This window comes from Aethalodelphis obliquidens, unplaced genomic scaffold (assembly GCF_003676395.1).
Source record: "Aethalodelphis obliquidens isolate GAN/ISIS:26980383/991018 unplaced genomic scaffold, ASM367639v1 scaffold74, whole genome shotgun sequence".
Classification (NCBI taxonomy): domain Eukaryota; kingdom Metazoa; phylum Chordata; class Mammalia; order Artiodactyla; family Delphinidae; genus Aethalodelphis; species Aethalodelphis obliquidens.
This window is the reverse complement of record NW_020838018.1, coordinates 7,713,982-7,741,197: the sequence shown is the minus strand read 5'-3', so window position 1 is coordinate 7,741,197 and position 27,216 is coordinate 7,713,982. Positions and strand designations below refer to the sequence as shown.

Here is a 27,216-nt window from a genome sequence, read left to right as displayed (position 1 = left end):
AACCTCTTGTGCCCCACCCTTCATCCAGACACGTAGAGGACTGCACTCTCCCTCCAGTCATACTGTTTTTGCAGCTCCTAAAAAGGTACAAGATGTTTCATGCCTCAGGGTTTTTGCGCTGCTTGAGTGTTCTTCCCTGTCTTCTTCCGATTAGCTCGTTCCTGCGTTAACGCTCCTCTTGGTGGCTCCTCAGTTATCCCAGAGCAAACAGAGCGCGCAATGATCAACCTTTTCAGCTTGTTTGCCCACTCCACTGAGTTCTTCCCATCCAGGGATCAAGTCCTTGAACAGTGCCTCTGTGACTATCACCGTGGATACCCCCACCGGGCACACGGCCCAACTCTGGCCTTGCCCAAGAAGAACGCCCCGGCAACCAAAGAGGACACCAGCCTTAAGGAGTCATGACTGCGCCTGCGCACAGCGGCGGAAGTGGGGTGAGCGTCGACGCGGAGAGGACGCGCCTGGGGAGAGTGCGCAGGCGCGGCGGGGACGGAAGGAACGCCCCGAAACGCCTCCGGGGCGCGGAGGCTTGTTCGGAAGTTGTGCCGGGTTGGGGGTGAGTTCTTTCTCTTTCCTTCGCAGCGCGTGCGGCTGGTGTCAGAGGCTTCTGCTCTTTTCCGTTTGGTAGAGGCCTGTGGTAACGATGTGAATTTAACCCGCTCAACGCAGGCAGCCCAGGGCTCGCTCTGCAGGGGCTTCACCCAAATGAAGGTGCGGTTACTCTCCAACTCCCACTTCCCATCTTCTGCAGACTCTCCCACGCCCCAGATACACATCCTTTCACTCATTATGATCTTTTCCGTGTGGCCCCGGCTCCTGAGGAGCACGTTTTGGTTGCTGGGACGAGGAGGGAGTGGGGTTAGCAATAACTCAGGTAAACTCGTGAGACTTAGGGACAGTAGGGGGAGACTTCACAGAGGAAGTGGGACTCTACTTTGGGTTTGTAAAGGTGAGCAAAGGGCAAGAAAGTTTAGACCGAGAGGAGAGGGCCCTGCAGACGGGGTTAAAGGCACGAGGTAGGATGTGGAGGAAGATATGGCAGCGGCCGCGGCCTAGTTGGGTGGAAGCGTTCTCCTGCACCCAGCTCCTCGGCTGGTAGTTTATGACTTGTTTGCTGTGTGACATGTCCCAGACTGCAAGGTGTTAAAGGGTCGGGAACTGGTTTCCTGGTAAATATAAATGATAATGGCCTGTTATATACTTAAACTGAAAAGTGATTTCATTGCCACTAATTTTCCAGGTGAACTAATTCAGCCTTGAGGAGGCCTTACTCTCACTGCAGTGTCATCAGTCTTTAAGAGCTGAGGAGGTATGGTGTGGGTTCTGGCTTCGAAGGTACTGCTCTTACCTTTGCCCACCCTTTCACTGCTATCAGACGTGGGAAGAGTGGCCCCTCCGAGCTTTACATAAGGCCAAATCCATTGTCCAGTTAATCAGTTTTTATCCTGGGTTTGGTTGTCCTCCAGACCTTGAATCCAGATATGCATGGACTTGATTAATTTGTTATCCAGTAGCAGGGGTTAGGAGATTCCCCACTTGTCACTCTTCATTCTTTTGTAACCCAGTAATGGGATGGTTTGGGCCATACAGGTGATGCTGTTATGCTTAACATTTATTATGAGTTGTCTGTCTTCATGATTGTCAAGCAGAATTTAAAGTATAACTGTGTACGGTGCTTGTATAAGTATCGTTCACTACACTGTTTTGGAATCAGTTTGTACTGTTGGGGATCTTACACACAAGAGTGGCAATGAATTTGCCTTTTGCAAATGATGTTCTTTGCTTTTCTGTTTAGTTTCCTTTTCTGTTGCTGACCCTCAAAAAGATATTTGGCTTATAGTGGATGCTGATGAATGAACAGACGGCAGCAGTCAGGCAGTCCTGAGAACCATAAGGGTTTTCTGAGGAAGGAGGCATAATATTGCAAGCTTGATTTCATCCTCCATTCTGATCATTTGATGTCCCACTGTCTGGCAGCTGATTTGTTTAGTGACCCATTGACCTGAAATACACAAAAGTGGCTGACCAGTGAATTCCAGGGTATCTAAGAAACCCAAAGTAGATGTGATGGACCCAAGAGACATGCTACGGAGGCAAGAATCCTCTTAGACGTTATTTACCACCTAATCGGTTGTTGTATTAATTATGGCTGGTGAGTACATTTTTATCCTTTCAAGTTTACTTTAAAAATATTTAAAGAACTAGGACTTTAAAATAGTTACAGTCATTTACATTTTCCCAGGCCCTGTTAATCAGTTATGGCTTTTGCAGTTTCCCTGTAATTATCTTTGCTTTCCTTTTCTGCTTTGGCACTTGGGTAGCTGCACATGGCAACTTAACGTTTGTAGATCTAGCTGAAAATCTTGGGTGGCGGGAGGGTTGGCTGGTGGTAGATAGGATATAGAGAGGTGTTTGGGCTCTCTGGAGTTAATTCATCTTACCCCATGACCATGGATATTTTGAAAAGTGGTCTGTTTTTCAACTTGGTTGAAACTTCATAAGGTATTAGAATATTTTTCCACTTGGGGGGAAGAAAACAAGTTCTGAAGAATAAGTTTGTGTTTGCAGAATACAAAACTATTATTTCTTAGTAGGTTGTCATTTGTCATTAGAAAAATGATACTTGGCTGAAAGTCCTTGCTTCTTAAAATCTAAAAACCTAAAATTTCATCCTTTGTCTGATTTATACTTTAGTGGGAACAAATAACCCTATTTGTTGGCAGAGCCAGCAAACCAATATATACATACATACATAATACAGTTTAATAATCCGCAGTCAAGACTTCAGGTGTTCTGTCAATGTACAGTTTGTGTCAGGAAATACTGTCAAAAGACACTTGACTTGATGCCCAGGATAGCCTAGACGGTAATAAACTCATGCTTCAACTGAATAAAACCTCCACAAGATGTCTTGAGGAAACCGGCCTGCACATTTACTAGGTTGAGTCATGTGAAATTGCTGATAACTGATCAGAAAGAAAGGCTGTTTTCTGGGTAACCCTCTTATAACTGTCAATTAAGAAAGGAGCAGCTTCACTGTTTAAAAAGTTTGATGTGGTTGGGGAAGATTTTCCCCATGGCAGTTAGTCATGACTGGACTGTGCTTAGGGCTGCACTGAGGAGACACCAGCTCTGGTGAGTTTCTTCTGAAATTGTTTTTGTGGAAGGAAAGGGAGGGGTATGGGGTTTTGCTGGTCAATCAGCAGCTCAGGATAGTTGGGGGAGACGGTTTCTTCTTCAAGTACCCGTGAGAAAGTTATTTTTTGGTCTTATTTACTGCAGAATTAGAATTCCAGGTCACTGGAACATGTGACTGGTGTGTTCTACATATTAATGCAGCCTGACCATTTTCTATTCGGTTTAGAGATAGACTTGGCTAAGATGAATCAATTCTATTTGCCTTCCAGCTATTAGAATACATTTTTTTTTGGGGGGGGGCCTGTGAAATAACTTTGGGCCAGAGACCGAAACAGCAGACAAAGGTAGCAGTATGTGTAGTGGACAAGAGTGGCTCTCTAGAGTCTGTGATTATTGAATACAACTCTGCATTAAGGTACAGGTAGGTATCGCAGAACCTTAATACTTTTCAGTGTTCCTGGCAACTAAATTCTTTAACACCTAGGCACTACATAGCATGGGGGATGAGGAACAGTCCCTGTTCCTGGTAGTGTTCTTCATTTGACAGTTCTGGCTCATGAGGTCTGCCAAGTATTTTGGGGGATAAGACTTATCCTTGAACTTGTCGGGGTCTAATGAGTGAAACCCAGCCCACATTAAGGAGCATATGTCAGAACATTAACTAAACTGGGATTTCTGCAATTATTCTTTCTTGGTTACCACCTGGAAGCTCGTAAAGTGGCTTCACTTTTATAACTGTGGACCCAGCACATTTTTTATATACAGATATATATCAACTAAATGAATCCTATTTTTAAATGACATTGAGTCAGACTTAGTCCAATGAGAAGCTAATTTCACAAGGTTGAGGGATGCCTGTCACCCACTGGCTTTTAGGAATGCATGTTCCAAACATCTTCATGAGTTCAGAGTGAGACATGTCCCTGCAGACACACTAGACTTGATTGCTGAAACCAGGTCAGTAGAAACCATCGAAGTTTATTGGCGGTCACAATGCTTACACTGTATGCAGCAAACACCCTTACAAGTCTATCCGCAACCTGATCACGCAAGAAAGGATTCACCACACAGTCGCCAGAGGAGAAGGAAAAAAAAATTAACAGGCTTGTTTCTGGGGGTAGAGGAGAGAAATAAAAAAAAAACCTAATTGATGAGTGTCCCATGGGCAAGAGCTGAACTAGAGATGCGTACAACTAGCAGCAACAATTGTGGAAAAAGTACAAGGCAAATAGCTTTCTCCATTAATTTTCCTCCGTAGGTTAATTTTTTTTAATATTCAAAACATTTATTATGGTTTTCATTTTATAAAAATGTATATTTTTAAAGGGGTGGGAGAATGTTAAATACTTCATGCTAGGTAGACCTTGTTATTAAGAACCCCTCCGCTGTAGTAACTTCCTCCAGTTCATACATTCACGAGTGCAGGGTACATATATAAATATCCACACGCACACATCCACACACACTGCCTCGAGGGCTGGGGAAGACTAAACGTTATTGGCCACACACGACTGGGCCTCTGGTGGACTCATCCAGATTGCTCAACAGGAGAGCAACTGGCTTAATTCCTTCTCTCTGGTCTCCACTTTTACAGAGACCGAGAACCCTAAATCATAGAGTTACATCTGGCTTTTAAAAGCAAGAGGCATATGTCTGAGGATGGGGATAAGCAAAGTGGGAAAGAGGATGAAGCTAAGAACACCAAACACTTTTAGCTGGAGTTGTCTGTCACCGCAAGAGGCCAAGGGACCTAGGGCAGCATCTAGGTTGAAGGGGGAGGGATGGTGCTCCGCATGGCTTAGAGTTCCTAATAACAAGGGTGATACAGTAACAGGAAGCGATAATTTGGGGGGCAAGGAAAGGGTAATAAGAAAAAATATACATTTGGAATTTTTACTTTTTTTTTTCTTTTTTTTCTTTTTTGCCTCTCTACACTGTGTCACTAAATATATCTCTGCACGTTCACACATCCTCGTCCAGTAAAGCTTCAGGCCACCAGAATACACATTTTTTCCTCACTCGCATACATAACCCCTCACATCAGCATTGGTGCACTAGACTCTGTAAAAATTTTTCAGTCACACTTTGTTTTTAAACTTGAGTCAATATAAACCTTGTTCAAAATGTTATGAAAAAATGTACATGTTTATACAAGGCAGGTTGTGACAGGACACTGGGGTTCTTTCCCCGTGGGCGGCCCCAGGAGGAGGGGGCTGGAGTCTCACACATTTGTGTCTCTATCTCCTCCCACCACCCTTCCCACCCAATCCCCCAGGAACCAGCAGCGCCCTGCCCCCCCTAGTGAGTGCACTCACACCCCTATTCCCTGGGGAAGAAGCTAGTTGACCTTTGCCATTTTCCCCACACCCCTGGAGGAGGGGGCCGGGATCAGCCAGGCCCTCTCCACTGTAATTGTTCGCCCCTCTGGGCCAGACCAAAGGGACGCTGCTCTGTACAGGTAGAGTCCAAGGAGGTGTCAGCTCATCATATCATTGCTATTCACGCCGTAAGTGGAATTCTTCATCGAGTCGTTGACTTCTCGACGGAATGCTGACAGATTCTGGGTGAACCTACAGAGAGGATGCATGTAGGTTGGGGGAGCAGGGTGGAAGGGAAAGATCTTTGCCTAAAATGTTTCTAGCAGACAAGTGCCTACTGAGAGGCAGAACGTATGAATCGGTTGTTTCTAAGGTCAGTTAATCTCAGTCTTAAGACTTTAAGGGAAAGTTTGGGCTAGTTTTGCACCCCTTTCTACCTGACAACTTCATGGCAGGCCTCGAGATCTGGTCAAATCTGGGGCTCTGAGGATCACCTTGGGTTCATGGCAGCACAAAAGGAATCTCACTGACAGAGACGGGAAGTAACCCTCACAAAGTGAGAGCTGGGAGAGGATGAAGCTGTCTCATTTCTTAATGCCAAGAGACCTGTGCTGTCCAGTATGGCAGCCATTAGCCACACGTGGCTGTAGACCACCTGAACTGTGCTCAGTGCAACTGAGGAACTGAATCCAATTAAAAGAAATTTAAAATTCAGTTCCCCAATCGCACCTTAATTAAAATGCCATTTTTAAATTAATTAAAATTAAAGAAAATTTAAAAATCAATTTAGAAAAACCTGACGTTCAATTCAGTTATTGGACAACTTCTAAGTATGTTTGGAACAACTTGAGTATGGGAATCTAATTGCAACTGTAAGTTTTATGAAATCTAAATACAAATCAAGTATTTCCGATGAAAATGTAGCATATGGGGCTTCCCTGGTGGTGCAGTGGTTGAGAGTCCGCCTGCCGATGCAGGGGACACGGGTTCGTGCCCCGGTCCGGGAAGATCCCACATGCCCCGGAGCGGCTGGGCCCATGAGCCATGGCCGCTGAGCCTGCGCGTCTGGAGCCTGTGCTCCGCAACGGGAGAGGCCACAACAGTGAGAGGCCCGCGTACCACAAAAAAAAAAAAAAAAAAAAAAAAGGTAGCATATGAATTGAGATGCCCTGTTAAGTGTAAAATACACAGGATCTTGAAGACTTAGTACAACAAAAAGAATCTTAAAATTCTCAATTTAAAAATATTGATTACACATGGACACATTATTTTGGATACATGGGTTAAATAAAATATATTAAAATGAATGTTGTCTGTTTCTTTTTAGCCTTTTTAGTTGTGGCAACTAGAAAATTTAAAATTACTTTGTGGCTTGCTTTTCTATTGGGCAGCACTGCTTTAGACGGCCTCTAAAAGACTTTTAAGGCGTCTCCCTCATTTCAATGATTTGAAAAGTAACACTTGCCTAGGGTTTCTTGCCAGAGCCTTCTACACTCACCTGTCTCTGTTTTTCGTTAGAAGATTTCGCTCAATGCCTTCCATCAGGTTTTCGAAACACAGATGCATAGCCTGCTGCTTCTCTGGTGGCTGGCTGTTCACGATACTGTTCCTTAGGTCAGAAAAATACTGTAGGGCAAAGTGGGGGGGGGCAGTAAGGAGAGAAGATGGGGAAAGGCTGACTAGCCCTCCATCATCTGCAGAGTGGAAGGAGTGTTCTCCAAGAAATGGAATATCTATTAAAATTGGATACTTGGTTTTTCTTAAAGTTCAAGCAAGCACCTGTGGGATAATATATCTTTATCTTACTTAAAAATCTAGAATTTTAAATTTGTAAATGCTGTGAGGGTCATCTGATCCAGATTCTTCTTTTATAGGAATCTCTAGACTTACTTATGTCTGTTTATGGCAGAGCTGGAACTAGAACTTAGGCCTTAGGTGCTCTGATTTCTAGGTATCTTCTCTCCTTGTCACACTTCCTCATCCTTTCCCTTTTGTCTGAACTGCCACAGGTGCTGACTTCTAACCGTTAAGTGATTATATGCCTTTCAGAGCATGAATAGGACATGCTCAGAGAATGGGCCACTTTCCCTCTTTCACCACCGTAGGGTGTTGCTGTAAGTGTTTCTCAGTGCCCTGGACACCAGGGAGCTGTTCTCTTACCTTTTCATTAAGTAGTATCAAGCCGAGTAGGGGTCGGGACATAGACCACTGGTTCCTACAGTCTTCGAAGATGATGATGTTCAGCACCGTTGACAGCATCTGGAAATGGAGAATCTGAGGCAGTGACCTAGTGTGTGGCTACTCAAGATAGAATTACAGACTCCAAACAGGTGTTTATTAGGTCGAGGGTCTTTTCTATCTAGAGTAAACCAGACGAATATTTCATGAAGCTTCATTTAAATCTTCTATTACAAGGTAAGTTTTGTTTCTAAGATACTTCCTTTCTTGTTCTTTAAATTGGTTTGAAAATTCAATTAAAAATGGGCCTTTCCAGTTAACCTAGAGTTTTGTGGGTAATGGGATGGGTCAAGTAAATGATTATAATAGGCAAAATCACCTTGCACTATAGCTCCCAGGATCTTTTCTCAGAAGAGAGAGCTTTATAACATTTTGGGGATGTTCACTACTCCTTTAGAGAACAACGTAGACAAAGATGAGATTGGCTAAAAGTCTACTTCCATTGATTCTTTTTCCTTATGTATTTTTATCTGGTACATTCCTGCAAATCTTATTTTTGAAAAGATGTTGCATACAAATAAAATTAGGGTAAGCATATGGTTTGATCTCCACATGGTCAGTTATCTCTTTTTGTCCTGCACTTTTTTTTTTGCAGTACGCGGGCCTCTCACTGTTGTGGCCTCTCCCGTTGCGGAGTACAGGTTCCGGAAGCGCAGGCTCAGCGGCCGTGGCTCACGGGCCCAGCCGCTCTGCGGCATGTGGGATCTTCCCGGACCGGGGCACGAACCCGTGTCCCCTGCATCAGCAGGCGGACTCTCAAACACTGCGCCACCAGGGAAGCCCCTCTTTTTTTTTTTTTTAAATTGAAAGCAAAGGTGGTACAATCTATTTTTGGCTGCGCCACGAGGACTGCGGGGATCTTAGTTCCCCAACCAGGGAACGAGCCCACGCCCTTGGCAGTTAAAGCTTGGACTCCTAACCACTGGACCGCCAGGAAATTCCCTGTCCTGCACTCTTGTTTCTGTTTTGCAAGTGGCAGTACAAGTTTTACAGCTGGATACTGCTAACTCATGCTCCATTTACAGCAATGGATGAGCAAAGTCACTGTCACGGAAGGAGGATAGTGCTCATGGGACAGGCCCAAGGCATGGGGGTTAGTGTGACGCTCGGAGAACAATTCAGAATTTGATTTTTTCAGATTTTCTATATCCATATCCAGTGATTACTCAGGTAACTGAAAATCCACTGCAATTTTAAGGTGTAAAATTCACCTTGGCAGCATTAACCAGGTGAGATGTTAGTCAGACTCTTCATCTCGCTTGGCCTCTCCTCTCTCACAGAGAGGTTCTCGCACCGTGGGACACCCACACTGCCTCCTAGCCCTCATACTCCTCCTAGCCCTCCTAGCCCTCCTACTCCTTACCTGCTGGATCATCTCTGGATGCTGCTGCATGATATGCAGAAAGCGGTCACTCTCCTGGTTCAGGGGCGTTGTCCTCTTCTTGGTGCTACGTGAAAGCTGCTTGAAGAGGTATGTCACAATGTGGTCCAGGCAGGAGCAGCAGCCTGTGCATACCATGGTGTCTGGAAGAAAGAGGGGGAGGGGTGGAATAGAGCAGGGATGCAAAGCTGCTCATGGTGACTCGGGTGAACATAAGTTGCCCTTAGCTGAGCTCCCACAGAGGTCCCCAGTCAGACTGGGAACTGTGGTCAGTGCAGCCAAGACCACGGCTTGGGATGCTGCCTGTTAACCTCTCACCCTCATCATACAGCAAGGTCCAATTCTAAGTTTGAAAATGAGCCTGTCACAATAGATAATAGTATAAACAATATTGAAATTATTGACTCAATATGATGTGGATTTATGTCTTATGCTTCATAAAAAATATCAAATAGCTTACAATATAGCAAGTATTTTTATTGTGCCAGACATTGTGCTAAGGACTTTACAGGTTATCATCTCTATTTCATCCTCTTGAGAACTCCAGGAGGTAGGTGTTCCATTTTACCAATGAGTAAACTGAAGTTTGGAGAGGTTATGTGACTTGCCTCCAGGTCACACTGCTAGTCACTGGAAGAGCTGTGATTAGAATCCAAGTCTGAAGTGTGAGCCTATATTCTGAGTTACCTGGGTGACTGTCACTAAACTAATACAGCCTATCAACACCTACAGTTCGTTAGAGTGGGGCGCTGTAGTATTTGTTTATCTATAGCATCTCTGGGGGAGTGTGCGGTGGGAAGCTGCAGACTTGTCTATTCATTTTATTAAGGGGACACTGCAGCACAGCCTGCAGACAGAGCTGACTAGGTGAGGCACAGGCCACAGGCCTAAAAGAGTAAAGCATGCTGCTTCCGTTCATGCAGAGGTCCCTCTATTTTCAAGAAGCTAAAAAACAGCCTTCCAAAGCAGGGTCTGATACCCCGGCTGGACTGTTCTAGATACGGCTACGCCCCCTGCTGGAGGTAAGTGCGTATCAAAGAGGTGGCCCAGAGCAGAGGTGTGGCTAACTCACCACAGCAGACAATCCAAAGTCATTCTCTGTGCATTTGCAATATTTTGTGATTATTTTGCAGTTGACTTAATCTTCCTATTTATGTTTTGCTCAGCCTAAGATAAAAATGTACTGTATTCTCTGAACACATACACACTGACTAAGACTGCTGGAATGCAGCTTGGTAACAAAATGGTTGACAAGAACCAGGTAGAACAGGATGAAAAGACTTATGGAGCTAGCTGTGTAAAACCTTCCACTGCCCCAAGGATAGAACCCAAACATACTGATATGGCTCAAGGGCAGCCTTTGTGATCTCCAGATTTGCCCCTGCTTCTCTCTCTCCCTCCGGCTTCACTTCATTCCCCCTCTTCTCTTCTGCACGAGTGTGCCAGCCATCTGGATTTCCTGGGGTTTTTTTTGCCAACAGGTGCTAGTACTTGCAGTTCCTGCTGCTAGGAAGCTTCTTCCTCCACTAATCTGATAAGGCCGGTTCACCTGTTAGGTTTACGCTTTGATGCCAACTCTTTCAGCCAGCCTTGCAGGACCCTACCTCCTCAAAGCCAGGAGTTTAGGTATTCTTCCCGAGCCCTCCCACAGCACTCCGTACCTACCCTACTGCTGTGTGTACACAGGTAAGGGTGGTAAACAGGCAGTTGTCTGTTTACATGTCTATTTCATCTACCAGATAAAAATTCCTAAAGGACAGGACTGATTACTGTACCCTTAGTGCCAAGCACAGTGCCTGGTCCACAGGAAGGCATCACTAAGTATTTGCTGCCTGAGAACGTACCCATGAATTATACACTCTGTTGTTAGGATGCGCTCCCCAAAGCAGTAATCCTTTTGGATGCTGGGGCAAGACTCTCTCTTCTGTTTAGCTAAGTGGTAAAAACCAACCAACCAACTCACCCGCCCGCCCACCCAGGTACTTACCAAGTGCAGTAAGTCCTTCAGAAATGGAAGAGAGAATATACATGATGACATGAGGTTCCAGGCTTGCAATAAAGTTCATGTGGTCCTGGGTCAGGACTTCCAGTAGTGAATAGTAAGACTGGCTGAGCTTGGGGTAATCCTGTGGGAGAAGGAGGACGAAAATCGGCTTAGCTGCTGTGTACCTCAGCATGTGTGGAGCAAGATCTTCAGTAAAATAGCTTAGCTCCCTTCAGACGGGAAGACAGAAGACCTAGGTGGAGCCAGCTTCTAGTTCTTCAGAGAAACATTCAATCATGGTCTCAGCAGAAAAAAAAAAAAAAAAGACTGACATGACGTAGGGCTCGGATCCTGTCAACGACACTTAGGGCTTACCAGGAGGTCGCTGTGGGGAATAGAGAGAAGCAGCTTGATGAAGGTCTGTAGAGCATTGTCCAGGGCGTCATCCCCATAGAGACGGAAGACTCCAAAATTGACGTAACTCCCACTGAGAGCAGCCTTCAGCATGGAGAAGCAGATGGAGATGCCCTTGAGCTTCAGTGCATAGACCTGATCCTTTGGGACCTCTCCTAGTGTCAGGATGCGATTGCCTGAGTAGACAAGATACATATTTACTCAATCATGTGGTAACTGACAGTTCACATACTGCCTCAGTCCTCTTGGCACCAGCTGGCGCTGTGACACGAGCGTATGAGACCCACACTGCAGAGTGGTGACTGAGCTGGAACTCACTTCCAGGGTTCTGCTCCTCTTAAGCACTTACCATACATTGTTATCATCTTGCTGGTTTCTCTGAAGAGTAAGATGCCATTGGGGGAAGAGACATCAAACTGGAGTCGCTGGGATCTGAGCAGAGAACACAGAGGAGACAAAGTCAGAGGTATGTTGCTGGAAGACTAGGCTACTTCAGGCTCTCCCCTGAGTACGTTAGGTGATACTTTTTGCACGAAGACATGCAGATTACTTATCCTAATGTGAAATAACCAAGTTAGCCCAAGATAACAGTGATGTGGCTTGTATCTTGAAGACCAACATACTAGATTCAAGTTCTGCTGCTCAAGCTGAAAACGTTTAAAAGAAACAAAGAAAATGAGGCAGTAGATAAAATTATTCTCTTAAAATTCTCAATTTGCTTAAAGTTTAGCTTTTATCACAGTCACTTCTTGGTCGTACTAGCTCACAGCCCTTCAGACTTTAATCTACATTCACCTTTACAGCTTCAGTGGCAACTGAAGGAGGGGTACGAGCATCGTGTCCACTTTAGAAGAGGAAAAGCTGTAAAGGAACTGAGAATGTTACAAGGGGAGTGGGGTCAGGAGGGCAGACAATGTCGACAACCTGAGTTTCGGGTTCCTGACTGTGCCCTAGACCAGAGCTCCTCCTCCTTGGTCTGTTCTCCTGCTTAATGAGCGTCACGGACCTCATGGCTGCTAAGGCCTCAAACCCAGAAGTCCTCTTGATTCTTTCTTCCTCCCCTCCCTACACAGAATCCACCAAGATCCAGCTCTACCATATGCCCTGAACCCACCCGTCTCCCGTGTGGTCCTTCTGCTTCCACTCCTGCCCCTGTAGTCTCATTCTCCACATGTAGCCAGAATGAGACCTTTAAATAATGTCAATGATACCGTTTTAATTCCTGCTTAATATACTCCAGTAGCTTCCCGTGTAATGAGAGTACACGCCATTCTTCACTACTGCTGTACTAAGTCACCACACGATCTGTCTGACTCGTCGCCTACCTTGACCTCCCCTCCTTCACCAGGCTCCAGCCAGTGGCATTCTGCTGTCTCAGCAAGTTCATCCCATCTTGGGACCTCTGCACTTGTTTTCTGTTTAGAATGCTTTTCCCCCTTATCCTTGCAGGGATACCAGAATCTTTCTGCTCATTCATATTACCTTCTCTGAGAGGCCTTCTCTCCTTCCAATTCCCCTCTGTTTTATTACCTTATTTAAGTTTTCATAGCATGTACCACTGTCTGAAATTATCTTCCACACTTTTTTTTTACTGTCATCCCCCCAGAATGCAACATCTAAGTGGGCAGAGGTTTTGTTTGGCACAATCGATATGAAAGTGCCTAAGTGGCAAAGAGTAGATGTTCTTAAATGTCTATTGTATAAATGAATAAGTCTTAACTATAAGCCTCATGGGAGGCTATAGCTTCTATGAATATTACCCACTTCTTCACTAAGACAGTTTTAAAAATTATTAATTCTCAGGGTGCCTTAAGAGGCAGATACAGACCTGAAATCCTAGTGAAGTCAAGGTGCTAGAGTTTTCTTTCCTTTCCATCCCTAAGTTGCTGGGCAAATCTAGAATGTGGTATTTTGGAAATCTTTCTCACTTTTAAGATAAACCTTTACCAATCCAGCTGTAATCTGCCCAACAAATCCCTTTCTGCAGAAAGAGTGTTGAGTGTTCTAACATGTCTGCATCCCTCTCAATAGTCTCTATGAAATGTGAACTATAGAATGTGATGGACGTGGCACCATCACTAAATGTTAACTTTTATACATGTGGGCAGGGAAATCAGAATTTTGGTCGCCAAATTCACTTCTCTTAAGAGTGGCTATCTTGAAACTTTTTTTTTTTTTTTTGCAGTACGCGGGCCTCTCACTGTTGCGGCCTCTCCCGTTGCGGAGCACAGCCTCCGGACGCGCAGGCTCAGCGGCCATGGCTCACGGGCCCAGCCGCTCTGCGGCATGTGGGATCTTCCCGGACCAGGGCATGAACCCGTGTCCCCTGCATCGGCAGGCGGACTCTCAACCACTGCGCCACCAGGGAGGCCCCTTGAGACTCTTTTTAAAGTGACTTATTTCCTGCATGCAGCTATGGCATTGTGTGGTTGGGGACACCCTTCTTTCAAACAAATAAAAACATACACTATAATCTTTTAGAGGTTTTCAAATTTTGATAGCAGTGAATCTTAATATCTTCCGCAATCTGCTGAAAACACTAGATAAAGCAAATTATCTTAGGGATCTTTCAGATAAAAGGGCAGCTGTACCCTTTGAAAATCTCCCTGCTTACCTATTATGAACCAATTCAGCCATTAGCTTGAGCACAGGTGTGGTACAGGCTGGATCATGGTACCATAGCTCAATTGCCCGCTGGAGAATTGGCATGTAGGATGGGTAGCTGTAAATGAAAAGCTAAGGAAGAATTCTGAATCCAGAAAGGTACAGAACTTACAACAATTTCTCAGCACTGGTCAAGCACAGTCTGCCAAATTATAGTTCTCTAATTTCCCGTCTCTTCCTTGCTAATCTTAAGAGTCTTTCTAACCAGAAGGTGCTAAAGCGATGTGTGTCCTTTAACTTGTGATAGGCATCTAACGACACATTGTAATTTACATAATGCCTTTCTTCTGAGGAGCACAATGTATTTCATATTGTTCTGTCCTCTTACCACTTCTGTAATGTGACAGGGGAGCAGCTAGTTCCTTTACCTACCTATCCGAGAGAGGCACTTAGATTTGAAGTGATTTGCTGAAGGTTATGAAGTTAGTAAGGTCAGACTTTCTAATTCCTAGTACAGCTGTCTTTTTTTAGTAGATTGTAATGTCTCTCTTTTCTAAGTGTAGCAAAATTCCCATGCAACAATTCCACAGGCATGTATATAACTGGGACCCAAAAGAGAAACTGAGAAGCCACCTCACTCATTTCCCAATCTCAGTGACCAAAGCAGGCGGCATCATATTATTGGACCACTGTGGAATGACAGCTTACAAGACATATGGCAGGCCTTCTGGGTAACTCTTCACCTTCTTTTGCCTCACAACTCCTTCCCCCCACCTTCCCTGATGACTTCATCACCCATTCACACTCCAGTCAAGGCTTGCTGTGGTACGCTCCTAGTTTGAGTTAGGATACATCCATTCAAACAGCATCATGAAGCTGGTCTTGGCATTGAAGGCGAAAGCTATCCCTCTCAGGTCTCTTACTAGGCCAACTAGAGTTCGCTGTAGTAGAAGGCAAAAACATGTTAAGATACAAGAAAAACCAAACCTGTAACCACCTGATGGGGATTTCACATATCTGTAATCAAATTCTTCCTCCCATCATTCAACAAATACTCCTTCCCAAATATTCTCAATCGATCTCTTCCATACTAGAATGGAATCTCTTCACTTGGAAAATTAATTTTGGAAGCTTTTTATTCCAAGAGAAAGGGATGGTTCCTGGCCCATCATGGCAAAAATAGAGGCTGATAAAATTTTAAGACATTAATGTGATAAATCATATGTAAAAAGGAGAAAAGCAAAAAAGCTTATTCAAGAAGAATAAGGGAAAAAAAAGGCAAAAAAGTACATACAAGAAGAGGGAGAAGAGGCATATTCCTAAAGGTCTGGTCCACATCTAATTACAAAGGTGCCAGTGCCACAGGAATGCAAATGTAGACTCCGCCAGAAGCAAGACAAGAGTCTACAGGTATCTGCCCTTTGGTTGGGGTGTCTGGAAATTAGACTGATGTGCCGGATCTTGGACCTATAAAAGTACTAATACTATACTTTTACAGAAAAAGAGTGAGACCCAATGAGGTCAAATAATTTGCCCATAGTTGTGCTGGCAGGTGGCAAGAGGGCCAGGATTAGGACTTACAACACCAAGACTCCAAATCCAGTGCTCTCTTTCTCAGCAGAACTTTTACTAGTGGGCTCTGAACAGCAATAAAAGCGCTTTCAAAAGCTAACAGTCGTCAGTAGGCACAGTTGGGTATTCTGACTCATTTATCAAAAATGTCTGCACTTCTGCTAACAGTCTGCTTTAAGCAAACAGTTCTATTCCTGAACAGATACCATAAGCTCAATTTTAAGTCTAAGACATGGGCAATCTAAAAGACTTGTTATATGAGGCACGACAGAGATATGGTGATGGTTGTAGTTCATGGCCAAGGTGGTTCTTTCATTAATTTTACTTGTTTTTTGATGGGGGAAAGGGCTGATATTCACTGATATCCCTCATTTATCCTTGACAGTGGTTGATACTCTATCCTGTTATTGATCTGTTCCACATTAACCTTAGCTTTGAATGGTACCCATCTCAGACCCCAGAACGCTGAAGTAAAGAGGAGCGAGTTGGGCAAATGGTGTTGCTCTCTGACTTCCCTGCTAATCTGGAGAGAGAAAACTAAGAGGCTTTCTGAAGATGAAAAAGGAGAATTTTAGAATGTCAGGTAAAGTCTGGCATTTTGGGGGGCAATACCCCTGAGCTATTTGGTGGGTCTAAAATTCAGTATCAGTATCATTATGAACACTGCAAAAAAGTCCTACAAATATTAATAGTCTAGTGTTTTCTGGTTTTGGTACAGAGATCTATAGGTAAAGAGAGCAGGTGTGCATGAAGTAAAAAGATGAGGAAAGCAAAAAACCAAGAAATGACCATTCTGACAGCCAGAAATCAATAACTAAAGGTAACTTTAAAATTCCATTTGTATGGAAATTTACAAACCCTTCTAAATGACTCGTGGGTCAAAGAAGAAATCTTAATGGAAATTAGAAAATACAGAGAACTGAATGCTAATGGAAAATGTTACCTACCAAAACTTGTGGATTCTGGAGACCTGTTCCACAACAATATGAATATACTTAATGCTACTAAACCATTCACTTAAAAATGGCTAAGACAGTAAGTTTTATGCCAATTAAAAAAACCAAAACCAAAACCAAAAAGTACTTGTGGAATAATATACCTAGAGGGATATTTATAGTTTTAAATGACTACATTAGGAAAGAAGGGCTGAAAAGTTAAGAAGTTACAACCACAGAATAACACCAAGGAAAAAGTATGAAGATAAAGAGTAGAAATGAATGAAATACAAAACACAGATAAAATGGAGCTAAAACAAAGCAAAAAGTAACAAATCTCTGGCAAGACGTCTAGAAAAAAGAGAGAAAGCACTAATAAGCAGTATTGAAAATGAAAAGGGGGCATAACTAAATATACCACAGAGATTAAAAAGGCAATGAGAAAACATATAAAATAACTTGATGCTAATACATTTAAAAACTTAGATAAAAAATCCTAAGGGCTGTTTTAAGAACACACTTTAACATAAAAATAGAGTTTATAAACTTACACTGGTTCTTCTATTTCAAAATCCTTGGAGTCCAAGAGATTGAGTAAAAAGCTAAATTAGTGGAAAATTTATGGATAAGCACTATTTTCTGCAGTGCTACCCAATCAAGTCTCTCTCAGGGACTGCCCTCAACCAGAAGCTGATCAATCAGTGGGTGAAGGACTCACCTTTGCCTCTTGCTCGTTGAAACTATTAGTACTAAACATCTGGGCCACAGCCTCAAACGCTGCTGTGAGCGGCAGCATGAACTGCTCATACTGATCTTCATCCTCTCCTGCAAGGAAAACAAGCCGGGGTGTGACCCCAACAGAAAAAAATGCAAGGCTGTGTATGCATGGAAAATAAGATGGTATTGACAGATGAGCAGACCCCAGGATAATTCAGAGGGCGTCCCTTGATAATCCCAATAGGTACTAGTAGCAATTTCAGAATAAAATGTATGTATAGAAATAATTTTTAAACTAGAAAAATCGTCACGGCAGAAATCATCTAGTCCGGGGATGCCCCAATTTTTTCAATACTGAGATTCAATATCGGAGATTCTGATGTGTACAACGTACTATGTTGCTTATGTTTCCTTAATTGAGAACTATAGTCAGTTGAGAAAGGACTGAGGCTGGGGTATGAGAACTAGATGAGACTTGAACTTCATTCAGGCGCTTGTGGAGAGGCCCTTCTTTTTATACCTTTCTTTTTGTTTTTTTAAGTAATCTTTCGTAAATATAGAAGGTTTTATAATGTAATTTTAGTAGGATTAAATTTAAATAGCTAAAAAATTATGATACTATTAAGCTTCAGTTTATAAGTTGAGCCCAAACTGCTAATATCACAACCAGAGCCAGAAAGGTGCTTAAGCTCTCCTGGTTCACATGTGCCAGTGAAGTGGGTACTGAGGAGTGCTGGCCGGCTCAGGAGGGTTGCACCTCAGTGTGGGAGGAGAGGATTATCTGGCTAACAAGATGCATTTAGGAATTCTCAATTCCCTTATTTTATAGATGAGAATTATGAATAGAATTTTAGAACCACTGCACATCAAATGAAAACTTCAGACTCATACTGTTTTTCTCTTCCAGTTACAGGGACCATGATAGCATGATATGTCCTTGGTGAAATCAGACTGTCATTTCAGCTAGTTTTGTTACTGTTGAAACAACAAAAAAGACCTCCCCCACATCTAGTTTTCTAGCCTCAAGTGAAAATTTAGAACCATGCCAGATTACTTCATGAGCCTCTAGGACTTATTGCAGTACCTAAATCCACCATGAGGAGACGCCCAAGTGCTGTGTAGAAGGTAGTTCGACACCGCATGTCTGTCAGGTTGGACTGATTGTTAATACCCAAAAATGAAAAGTGCTCGCTCTATTGAAAAAAAGAAAACAAGTTAAAAAGATAAAAACATGGGTCAGAGGTAGAATGCAAGCCAGTAATTTCAGAATTACTGAGCCCTTTCAAGCTAATGGCTCTATTATCATTCCTTAAGGGTGTAAGGGGTATTAAAAATTTTTTTAAAAAAACTATTGTTATTGTTACCTACAACTAACTTATCTCCATATGAGTAACAGTCGGTGACTTCACCATAACTCAGGTTATCTGGATCCCAAACAGCAGCTCTCACGACAGTAAGTGTAACCTGGCAGTGTGACAGAAGTCAGGGCACGGCCTTTGGCGGCAGCAGCGCCGAGGAGCTCAACTTAAACATCTCCCTTGTTTGCTGAGAGAGTGTGTGTGTGTGGCTGGAGAGCAGAACCAGGACGAGGGGCTCAACCACTCACCGTGTGATTGTTCAGCATGAACTGTACCGCACTCAGCTTCACCAGTTTCCTTACACTACTGTATGTAAAGACAAAGGAAGAGGGTCAAGGAAAGTGTGATGCAAACTAAGAATCTTTAATGCAGGATGCGCACTTTCTAGGTTAGAGTACTATGAATTCCATACCCAGCTATCTTATTTTTCTTAACCATTTGAGTATGGCACTGCCAAATGGGAAAAACAGGTGTTCTCTTTTAAGCAGAATTTAACTGATTAGTGAGAGAATACCCATACCAAAGTCCTATCTGTAAGAAAAGAGATAAAACTCAGCAGTTTCCCCCAAGAATCATGATATCCTAGAGTAGCTTTTCTCAATGGGGCTTCTAAGAGAGAATTAAGCCCTAAAGCCCACGTCAGGCATCCACTGTGTGGTGAATTAACCTCTCTCCTATGCATTGAGAATGAGACTAGCTATGTACGATCTTTGGGAGAACTGAGAAAAAAGTCACTCAGATCATTTTTATAGGGTTTACTTCTCTTGCAGACCCCTGGTTGTGAAAGGCTGTCTTAGAGCAATTCAACCTTTACAGCAGACTGAGTCCAGGTCAAGAGGAAGTGTAGTGGCTACTTTTATTGCAAAGTTTGTAATCAGGCAGCTTCTACCTATAAGCTGATAGAAAAATTCAGATGGACTTTGCTGCCACCTATGCTAAAACCTTTACAAAGAGTGTGTACCTATCAGACAGACCTGTTGGGTATTTCTGGATCTTAGAGATAGACAGGAATTAATCTGTGGTAGACTATTAGCTTGTCCGTTGGCTCATTTTTTAGGGTCTGGAATTATTCCTGGATTCTGTTTGGGTATTGTCTTTGGTTCCTATGAGAATGGAAGATACTTAAGTACACATACAGCTAAATTAAAAGAGAAATGGAGGAGGCCATGATCTCTAAGACTGTGGCACTCCACAGTTCCTGTTTCGCCCAGAAGCCAGCTTAGAAAAGGATATCCAATGGAGAGGTCATTGAGAAGCTGTAGTGTCTTGGAGGTGATTGGTTCACAACGGCCCCAGTACTTCAGGTTGGTGATGCTGGAGGACAAAAAGAAAAAAAAAGCAGGAGACACTTTTGATGTGCCTGGTATCTTTGAGAGTTGGGAGAAGAAGAAAATCATCCATCAAGAGTCACCACACATCTGCATCACCACTTCACAGACATCACAACCACAAAAAATGGGTATAAAATCTCCGTACTTACATTTGGTTGACTAGAAAAATTATCCTTCAGATAATCTTCACTACTTGGTTCCAAAGCTACACTGGCCCATACCCAGGCCCTTGGAATTCTGGGGCACTCCAGGGCTGATTTCTGCAGCAAGGGTAAGAGATTTCTGCGGCAGTGATAACATGCAGACGTATGCAATTCTGCACCTGCACCATCCACTGTCAGCTGCAGAATTCTAGTAGCCCTTGCTTCTGGGTTCTTGGCTGGCAGAGTCCTTTAGACCCCCTTTGCTTTTTTCATCTTAAATGATTAACCAGCTCATGGATACGAGTGTTTAGGATTGGGATGGTTGGAAGGAGGCAAAACGTCACATTGCACACAGCCCTGGGTAATATATGTATTTGGCTCCTAATGTGTGCTTTGATAAATTGAGCTCCTAAAAAGGGGGAAATGTAAACAAAGGGGCATAACTTAAAAAACAAACAAACAAACAAACAAACAAAAAATAAAAAAGGGCCAATCAGGAGCTCCAACTTTGATGACAATCCAAACAATAGCACTAGATTTTGGAGATTCAAGACTCTCGAAGGGTGTTATGCTTCTTGAGAGGAGTAAGCCTTGTTTTAGAGTGGGGCTCTGCTCCTGGGGGCACACCTAGTGGAAATCAGTGCCAGAAAGTGAAAGCCCACTCTGGGCATCCTGGCAGCAGGGTGATCTGGTGAGGAGCTGAGCACCAATCGCTGGGGAGGAAGGTCTGTTTTGCTAATGCCATGGCAGGGCTTCACCCGTGATTCCAGAGGCTGTAGATGAGATTCCGTGTGAACAAAATGAAATCCTTGCCTGTACAAGCCTGGAATGCTCTGGGGCCGGGCCATATCTCTAAGCACAGCTTGTCACACACTCAAATGCACAATTTTCTGACGCAAACGATCAATGCCGGAATACCAAGGCACTGGCAGCACAATGCCAAGATCACATTTTACAGTTGCAACAGGATTGCAAGGGACTCTTGCTGACGGCAAGCCAAAACACTTACATTTTTCCTATGAAGACGCTTAGGACCATGGTCTCATCATTCAAGCCCAGAACTTCTGAGAGTCGGCGGTACAGCTGGTGGTGTGTTTAGGGAAGAGAAAGTAACCAGAAAATATGGATTAGAAAAATCATATCCCAGTATTGTTTTGTCCTCATTCAGGAGCCTAAGATATAAGAAGAAAATGGACAACAATGCTGGGGAAGTCTTTACTGAAGGAATGAGCTAGTTTCTAAGTATTACTAAATACTGGATAGATGCTGAGTTATCTTCAACCCTGAAATTACAAAAAGACTGTCAAAACCTTTTGTTGTTCTGAACATCAACTCATGTACAGAGACTGAGAATTGCCAATTTGGGGGAGACCAACAGATGTTTTGACTGGTCATTTATTAAGCACATGAAGTACTAGAAAAATGGACCCAATTTTTTGATGAGTCTCCCCAAATTCTATAGACCGAGAGGAGCTATTTGGTTTATCCTGATACATGAAATCTGGAGATTGTATCTAAACTGCTCTCTGTCATTTCTCTTAATCAGAAATGCCACAACCAGAAGTGAGAACTAAATGGAGCCAACTGAGAGTCTGTTACCTTAGAGGATTTCTGCACCTGGTCCCCAATGTAGATCTTACGAAACTGTTCAAAAAAGCTCAGCATGGCCAATTCTAGTTTCTCGTTACCCGCCTGAGCCAAGCGAGAGTCTGTTAGGTTCATCAGCTGGAGCACCCTAGAGGTGGAAGAGCAATGATTCTCTCAACAGCAGGATATCCTGGTCACTGCAGAAAACCAACCTCCCCTGAAGTAGGCACACGTCCCCTCTCCTCACCCATCCTATTGGAAAGGCATTCTCTGCAGGCTCTAAGCTCCACTGAGGGAACAAAATTCTCCATTTCTGACCTACAGGAACCTCAGCCGAGGAGTATGAAGGACCGGTTACATGTTTAAAACTTCCAGTCGCCCGAGACTGTAGATGGAGGCAGAACTCATAATTGCTTAAAAATAGTGGGAAAAACACTAGTACCAGGGTTATGGTCATCCTTGAAACTTCTGTGAGACCCTGGGTAAAGCAATTTATTTTCTGAGCCCCACTTCCTCATTTATAAAATGAGGTCAATTGGACTAAATACCAGTGGCTCTCAATCTTTTTTCTCATGGAGCCATAAAAGGAAAGGAGACACATGAAGGACGATGTTCACAGGCAGGTGACACTTCCAGGGACCAAGAGCAGATATGCTACCTGTGACTTCATCCCTCTTCCCTGCACCCATCCCCTCAAAAGAAAGCATACTGGAATGCTGGGATGAATAAGAATGATGTGATTACAAGTGAGTCACTTGGCATTTTGATAGTGAAAATAGGTAACAAACTATTTGTGACATCATGAGTGAATTGGACTCATTCATCGTGTTGGAACACTCAAGTTGAGAACCAGTATATGAGACACTGTCTAAACTCAATCTATATTATGACACACAGTATCACAGCAGGCTACAGAATCAGAAAGGTATTGGATTTCATCTTTATTAAATCTTTGATCAACTCTTCAAAAAATGCCAGTGTGATATGCCGTGGAGACTTTAGTCAGGATTAAGGCACCTAAGGGCAGATAGGCATCTGACAGATAAAGTGGGGGTGGAAAGAGACCAATGGGGATTTTCAGAATAAGAATAAAAATTATGGATTGAAATGTCTGGGGACCAATAAATTCTAAGGCATCATGTTAAAATGTGTTTATCTCTAAGGAGAGCATCTGAAAGTTTAGAACCCTTCAGGGTAGCAGTTCTCTGCAAGGTAACAAAACCACTTTCATAAAAATACTAAAACATTATTTGCCCTTTCACTCGCATTCTCACATGAGGGCTGCAGTGAGGTTTTCCAGAGGCTGTAAGGCATGTGATATCACAACAGACTGAACGCAGAAGCAGAAAGGAGAATCCAGCTGACTTCTGCTATGCCAGACATTAAAACAAAGCCAGTTTTCTCATTCACTTCTTCTGCAAAAATAGTTATTAAAAACAACATTATGGGGCTTCCCTGGTGGCATAGTGGTTGAGAGTCTGCCTGCCGATGCAGGGGACGTGGGTTCGTGCCCCGGTCCAGGAAGATCCCACATGCCGTGGAGCGGCTGGGCCCGTGAGCCATGGCCGCTGAGCCTGCGCGTCCAGAGCCTGTGCTCCGCAACGGGAGAGGCCACAACAGTGAGAGGCCCGCGTAACACACACAAAAAAAACAAACAACAACAACAAAAAATAAAACAACAACGAAAAAACATATGTTGACATGAAATGGGCTTATTGTTATTTTTAAACAAATTCATAAATATTTTAAAAACTTCTCAGTTTTACTTTCTAATACAATAAGTATCGATAGATATAGCTTACATAAACAGAAGCTCTTTGAGGGCCTCCATACTTTTTAAGAAGGTAAAGAGTCCTGAAGAAAAGGTTTGAGAACCTCTGCAGGCTATTAAAAAGTCCTGCCTTTTTATTTCTATGTTAAGTAAAGTTTCAGAGATCACTAAATGCTCATTTACAGGTTTTTAGTAAGATTAGAATCACAGACACGAAGTAACTTGAGATCCTGTATGAGGGAAAGTGTATGGTCAAGAGATTTGAAAGGCTGTAGAAATTCTGTAATTCCATTTTTGGGGATAGTTGAAGACCCACAGCTTCCTATTAGACTTACTCTGGTAAGGCAAAAGCAGTCCACATTTCATTAACTCTGAGATGCTGCACTTAAACAGAACTAAAAGCTACTCTCCACTCTGTATCCAATATGCTTAATTCTATATCCATCATTTCCTTTGCTGAATTACTGCAGATTTAGTAAGGACTGCAGGCATGGTTGTTGCTGTACTTAATAAAAGGTTTGAATTTGAACTTGTAACAGTTCTTCATGGTCAATCAGCTTAGATTATATTTATATTCTATAAATGGGGAGAAATGCACTAACAGAAGCATGTCAAGTTCCCTGGTCTCACGACCCAAAAGGGGGTGGGAGGGTCATAGCAGTGAAATAGGAAGCCTCCATGGGAGCACTTACCGACAGACAAGCTCACCGTCCATAGCATCTTGCTCATCAGTGCTGGCAAAAGAGACCCGGCCACCAATCACTGCACCAATGATATAAACCAGCCACGTCAGCCTTCCTGCAACAGGAAGAAGACCCATTAGTGTCACCACCAGTGATCATTTCATGAAGAAATTCCACACTGTGAGGTTCATTTCTTACTATGAGCTTCCTTAATCTCAAGAAACTGAAAAAGTCATAAAGTTTAACTTTTCTTCCAGAGAATAGCTACTCCTCTGCTCCGGTAAGGGTGATGCCAAGGGCGAAATTCATTAGATGACCAAGGCTCCCCTATCAGACAGGGTCGTTATTTTTACAGTGCAGTACTTTCTTAAAGTTAAACATACCCGCTGCAGGTATGATTTCAGGTGCTCCTCCCTAGTTCCCTGTGGCATTTATTATCAAATATTCTTTTGTGTGTATGGAGCTAACTGATGATGGAAGAATTCTGGGGGGAAGGGTGAAAGAGAGGTAGCAACGAGCGAAAGCGTGCTGACAGCACCTTCTGCCAGGCCCAGTCCACTGTCCACTCACCCTCCTGCACTGCAATGTCCATGGGGCTGGCGCTGGCACTCTGGAGCAGCTCCTGATAGGACTGGGCAGACTGGTCAAACAACTGCACGAGGAGTGCACACGTCTTCTCATATTCACAGCGCCCGATTGTAGACAGCTGGTCCAACTGCTGCTGGACCAGACCTGTATCCTCCAGGGGATCTTCCAGTCCATCTCTACTCCCAAGGGAAGAAGGAAGGCGCTCTCTTAAAATATGCCTACTGATTTCTCCGTCGCAGCAGTTCTCCTTCTCCATTTATCCACCCCGTGCCGTTGTAGAGGCCCAGATCCCAACCCCACTTTTTACCAAGGAAGGAAGGTGTCTCAACCTAGCATCAGTCTCCTGTAGGTATGCTCTGCCCATTGGTGTCCAGTCTTCCAATTCCCAGTTGCTTAACATTTGTCTGCCATGATCCTCTCAGTCCTATGCTTCTCACCCCTAAAAGCTCTTGGTTCTCAGCCTCGTGTTTGTTCCTGACTATAGTAAACTTTGTGACTACAAGTAACCTGTCCCTTGTGTGAGGCCATTGTGACCACATGTGTTTTGGAATTCAGAAATCTTCAGATTTTAGGGAGGCACTATGATGCTTCTACCATGTAATACGAACCCTCCCTGGGCTGTGGCATGTCAAATACAATATTCCTGTAGCAAAATGTATAAATATTATGAATAGTCAAACGAAGTAGAATTAAAAAAAAATGACTATAGGGCTTCCCTGGTGGTGCAGTGGTTGAGAGTCCGCCTGCCGATGCAGGGGACGCGGGTTCGTGCCCCGGTCCGGGAAGATCCCACATGCCGCAGAGCGGCTGGGCCCGTGAGCCATGGCCGCTGAGCCTGCGCATCCGGAGCCTGTGCTCCGCAACGGGAGAGGCCACAACAGTGAGAGGCCCACGTACCGCAAAAAAAAAAAAAAAAAGTATTTGATTCTGAGCAAATTAAGAATCTGAGTTAAAAAAACCCCAAAACACCCCAAACCTTCAGAGTCCAAGTAAATTCCCCTGAGAAATAGCCAATGAAAAAAGTATACAAGATAAGTCCCTACACAAAGAATAGCCTCATTCTTTTTTTTTTTTGGCCACGCCATGCAGCAGGTGGGATCTCAGTTCCCTGACCAGGGATTGAACCCATGCCCCCCGCAGGAAGCTCAGAGTCTTAAACCATTCCCCGCCAGGGAAGTCCCTAGAATAACTCCATTTTACATAGGTCATTTCTAAAGGGTCTGACATTTCTTTACTATAGACTTCTGGTCCAGTTAGTAGTCAAGGAAGACAGAAACCATATGTCAGTATAATGCAGTCAGTGATCGGCTGCCTGGAATTCTTACATCTTCTAGTAAGCTCTGCATTGTGTAGCTTATTTATCTACTCATTTCTTTAGAAGTTCACATTAAGCACCTATATTTTACACATCATAATTGTTGTCATCTATAGCTTATAAATGCTTCTCTCATGTTTAAAGGAAATCACTGGCAAGGACAAACATTGTACTGATATACTTTGTATTCAAAGATACTGCTATGGTTGGTGAAGTAGGGACATGAATAGGATATTAAAGAGAAAAACTCTTCTTTTGGACTTTATGCTCTCCTCAGCTATTGTGCTAACGTGAAAAAAATGCCCATTATGGTGTTAGCTCCGATATGACTCATATCAAGTACGCTTTTGCCAACTGGGTGTCTGATCTCTGGCAAGTCGGATGCCAGGATACCTGTGGGGAAAGAGGGAGGCTGGCCCAGTTTCCTTACCTCAGTATGATGTGCACAGATTCCAAACGGGATGTGATGTAGGCTTTGGTGACCTCAGGAGTGTAAGTCTCCAGCATGTGGGGCTCTGTGGCTTTCACGTATGGCACGGAGGCTGCCAGCCGCTGCCACAGGCTCAGGAGATAGTGCACGCTATTTGGGGCAAATTCCCAATGCTAAGGAAAACCAAGAGAATAGGAGGCATAGTTCTCATTTTTGTACATAATACATTAGTCCCATGCCATCTGACACAAAGGATAAAGAGTTTTCTTAAAAAAAAAAAAAAAAGAGAGCGAGAGAATGAGGATAAACTTTGATGGGCTTTGTTCTGTGCATGGCAACTAGTCTAATGTGTTTAGTGGTATTTCAGAGATTAAACATCCAATGACAAGAGCTGTTTTGAGCTGGCTGAGTAACTGGCTCTCAAACATCAGTAGCACGAGCATCTCGTGGAGAGCTTGTTAGCAACAGAGACGCCAAGGCTCCACCCTGGACCTAGTGAGCCAGAAATTATGGGGGTAGGACCCAAGCACCTGCATTTCTCATCAAGCTCCCCAGATGATTTTGATGCAAGCCATCGCCTGTGAGAACCACTGCCTACACATGACTAAGAAAGAGAGGGCGCTGAGTCTCTCTTCACTCTTCTGCCCAGCTCCCTGTTCCGATCTTGCCTTTTTTGGGGGACTACAAGGGAATTCTCCCAGTCTTGAAT

The 27,216-nt window shown here is 43.6% G+C and overlaps 1 protein-coding gene across 4 annotated transcripts in view; it reads right to left on the bottom strand.

The window, feature by feature from the left end:
• Positions 1–4,096: 4,096 nt before the first annotated feature.
• The window catches only part of XPO7 (exportin 7), an 85,504-nt gene continuing 62,384 nt past the window's right edge, over positions 4,097–27,216 (bottom strand). For all 4 annotated transcript variants that reach the window (XM_027092100.1, XM_027092102.1, XM_027092099.1 and 1 more), the window contains exons 11-28: positions 26,508–26,680; positions 24,745–24,938; positions 24,184–24,289; positions 21,733–21,868; positions 21,143–21,216; positions 19,893–19,973; positions 18,908–18,971; positions 18,386–18,494; positions 17,303–17,409; positions 14,930–15,018; positions 14,088–14,195; positions 11,823–11,905; positions 11,435–11,649; positions 11,063–11,201; positions 9,058–9,218; positions 7,617–7,715; positions 6,955–7,082; positions 4,097–5,708 (exon numbers count right to left, since the gene is read on the bottom strand). In XM_027092100.1, coding sequence (XP_026947901.1) covers positions 5,615–5,708; positions 6,955–7,082; positions 7,617–7,715; positions 9,058–9,218; positions 11,063–11,201; positions 11,435–11,649; positions 11,823–11,905; positions 14,088–14,195; positions 14,930–15,018; positions 17,303–17,409; positions 18,386–18,494; positions 18,908–18,971; positions 19,893–19,973; positions 21,143–21,216; positions 21,733–21,868; positions 24,184–24,289; positions 24,745–24,938; positions 26,508–26,680 — 2,160 coding nt within the window. In that variant the 3' untranslated portion in view covers positions 4,097–5,614. The remainder of the gene's footprint in view (positions 5,709–6,954; positions 7,083–7,616; positions 7,716–9,057; positions 9,219–11,062; positions 11,202–11,434; positions 11,650–11,822; positions 11,906–14,087; positions 14,196–14,929; positions 15,019–17,302; positions 17,410–18,385; positions 18,495–18,907; positions 18,972–19,892; positions 19,974–21,142; positions 21,217–21,732; positions 21,869–24,183; positions 24,290–24,744; positions 24,939–26,507; positions 26,681–27,216) is intronic.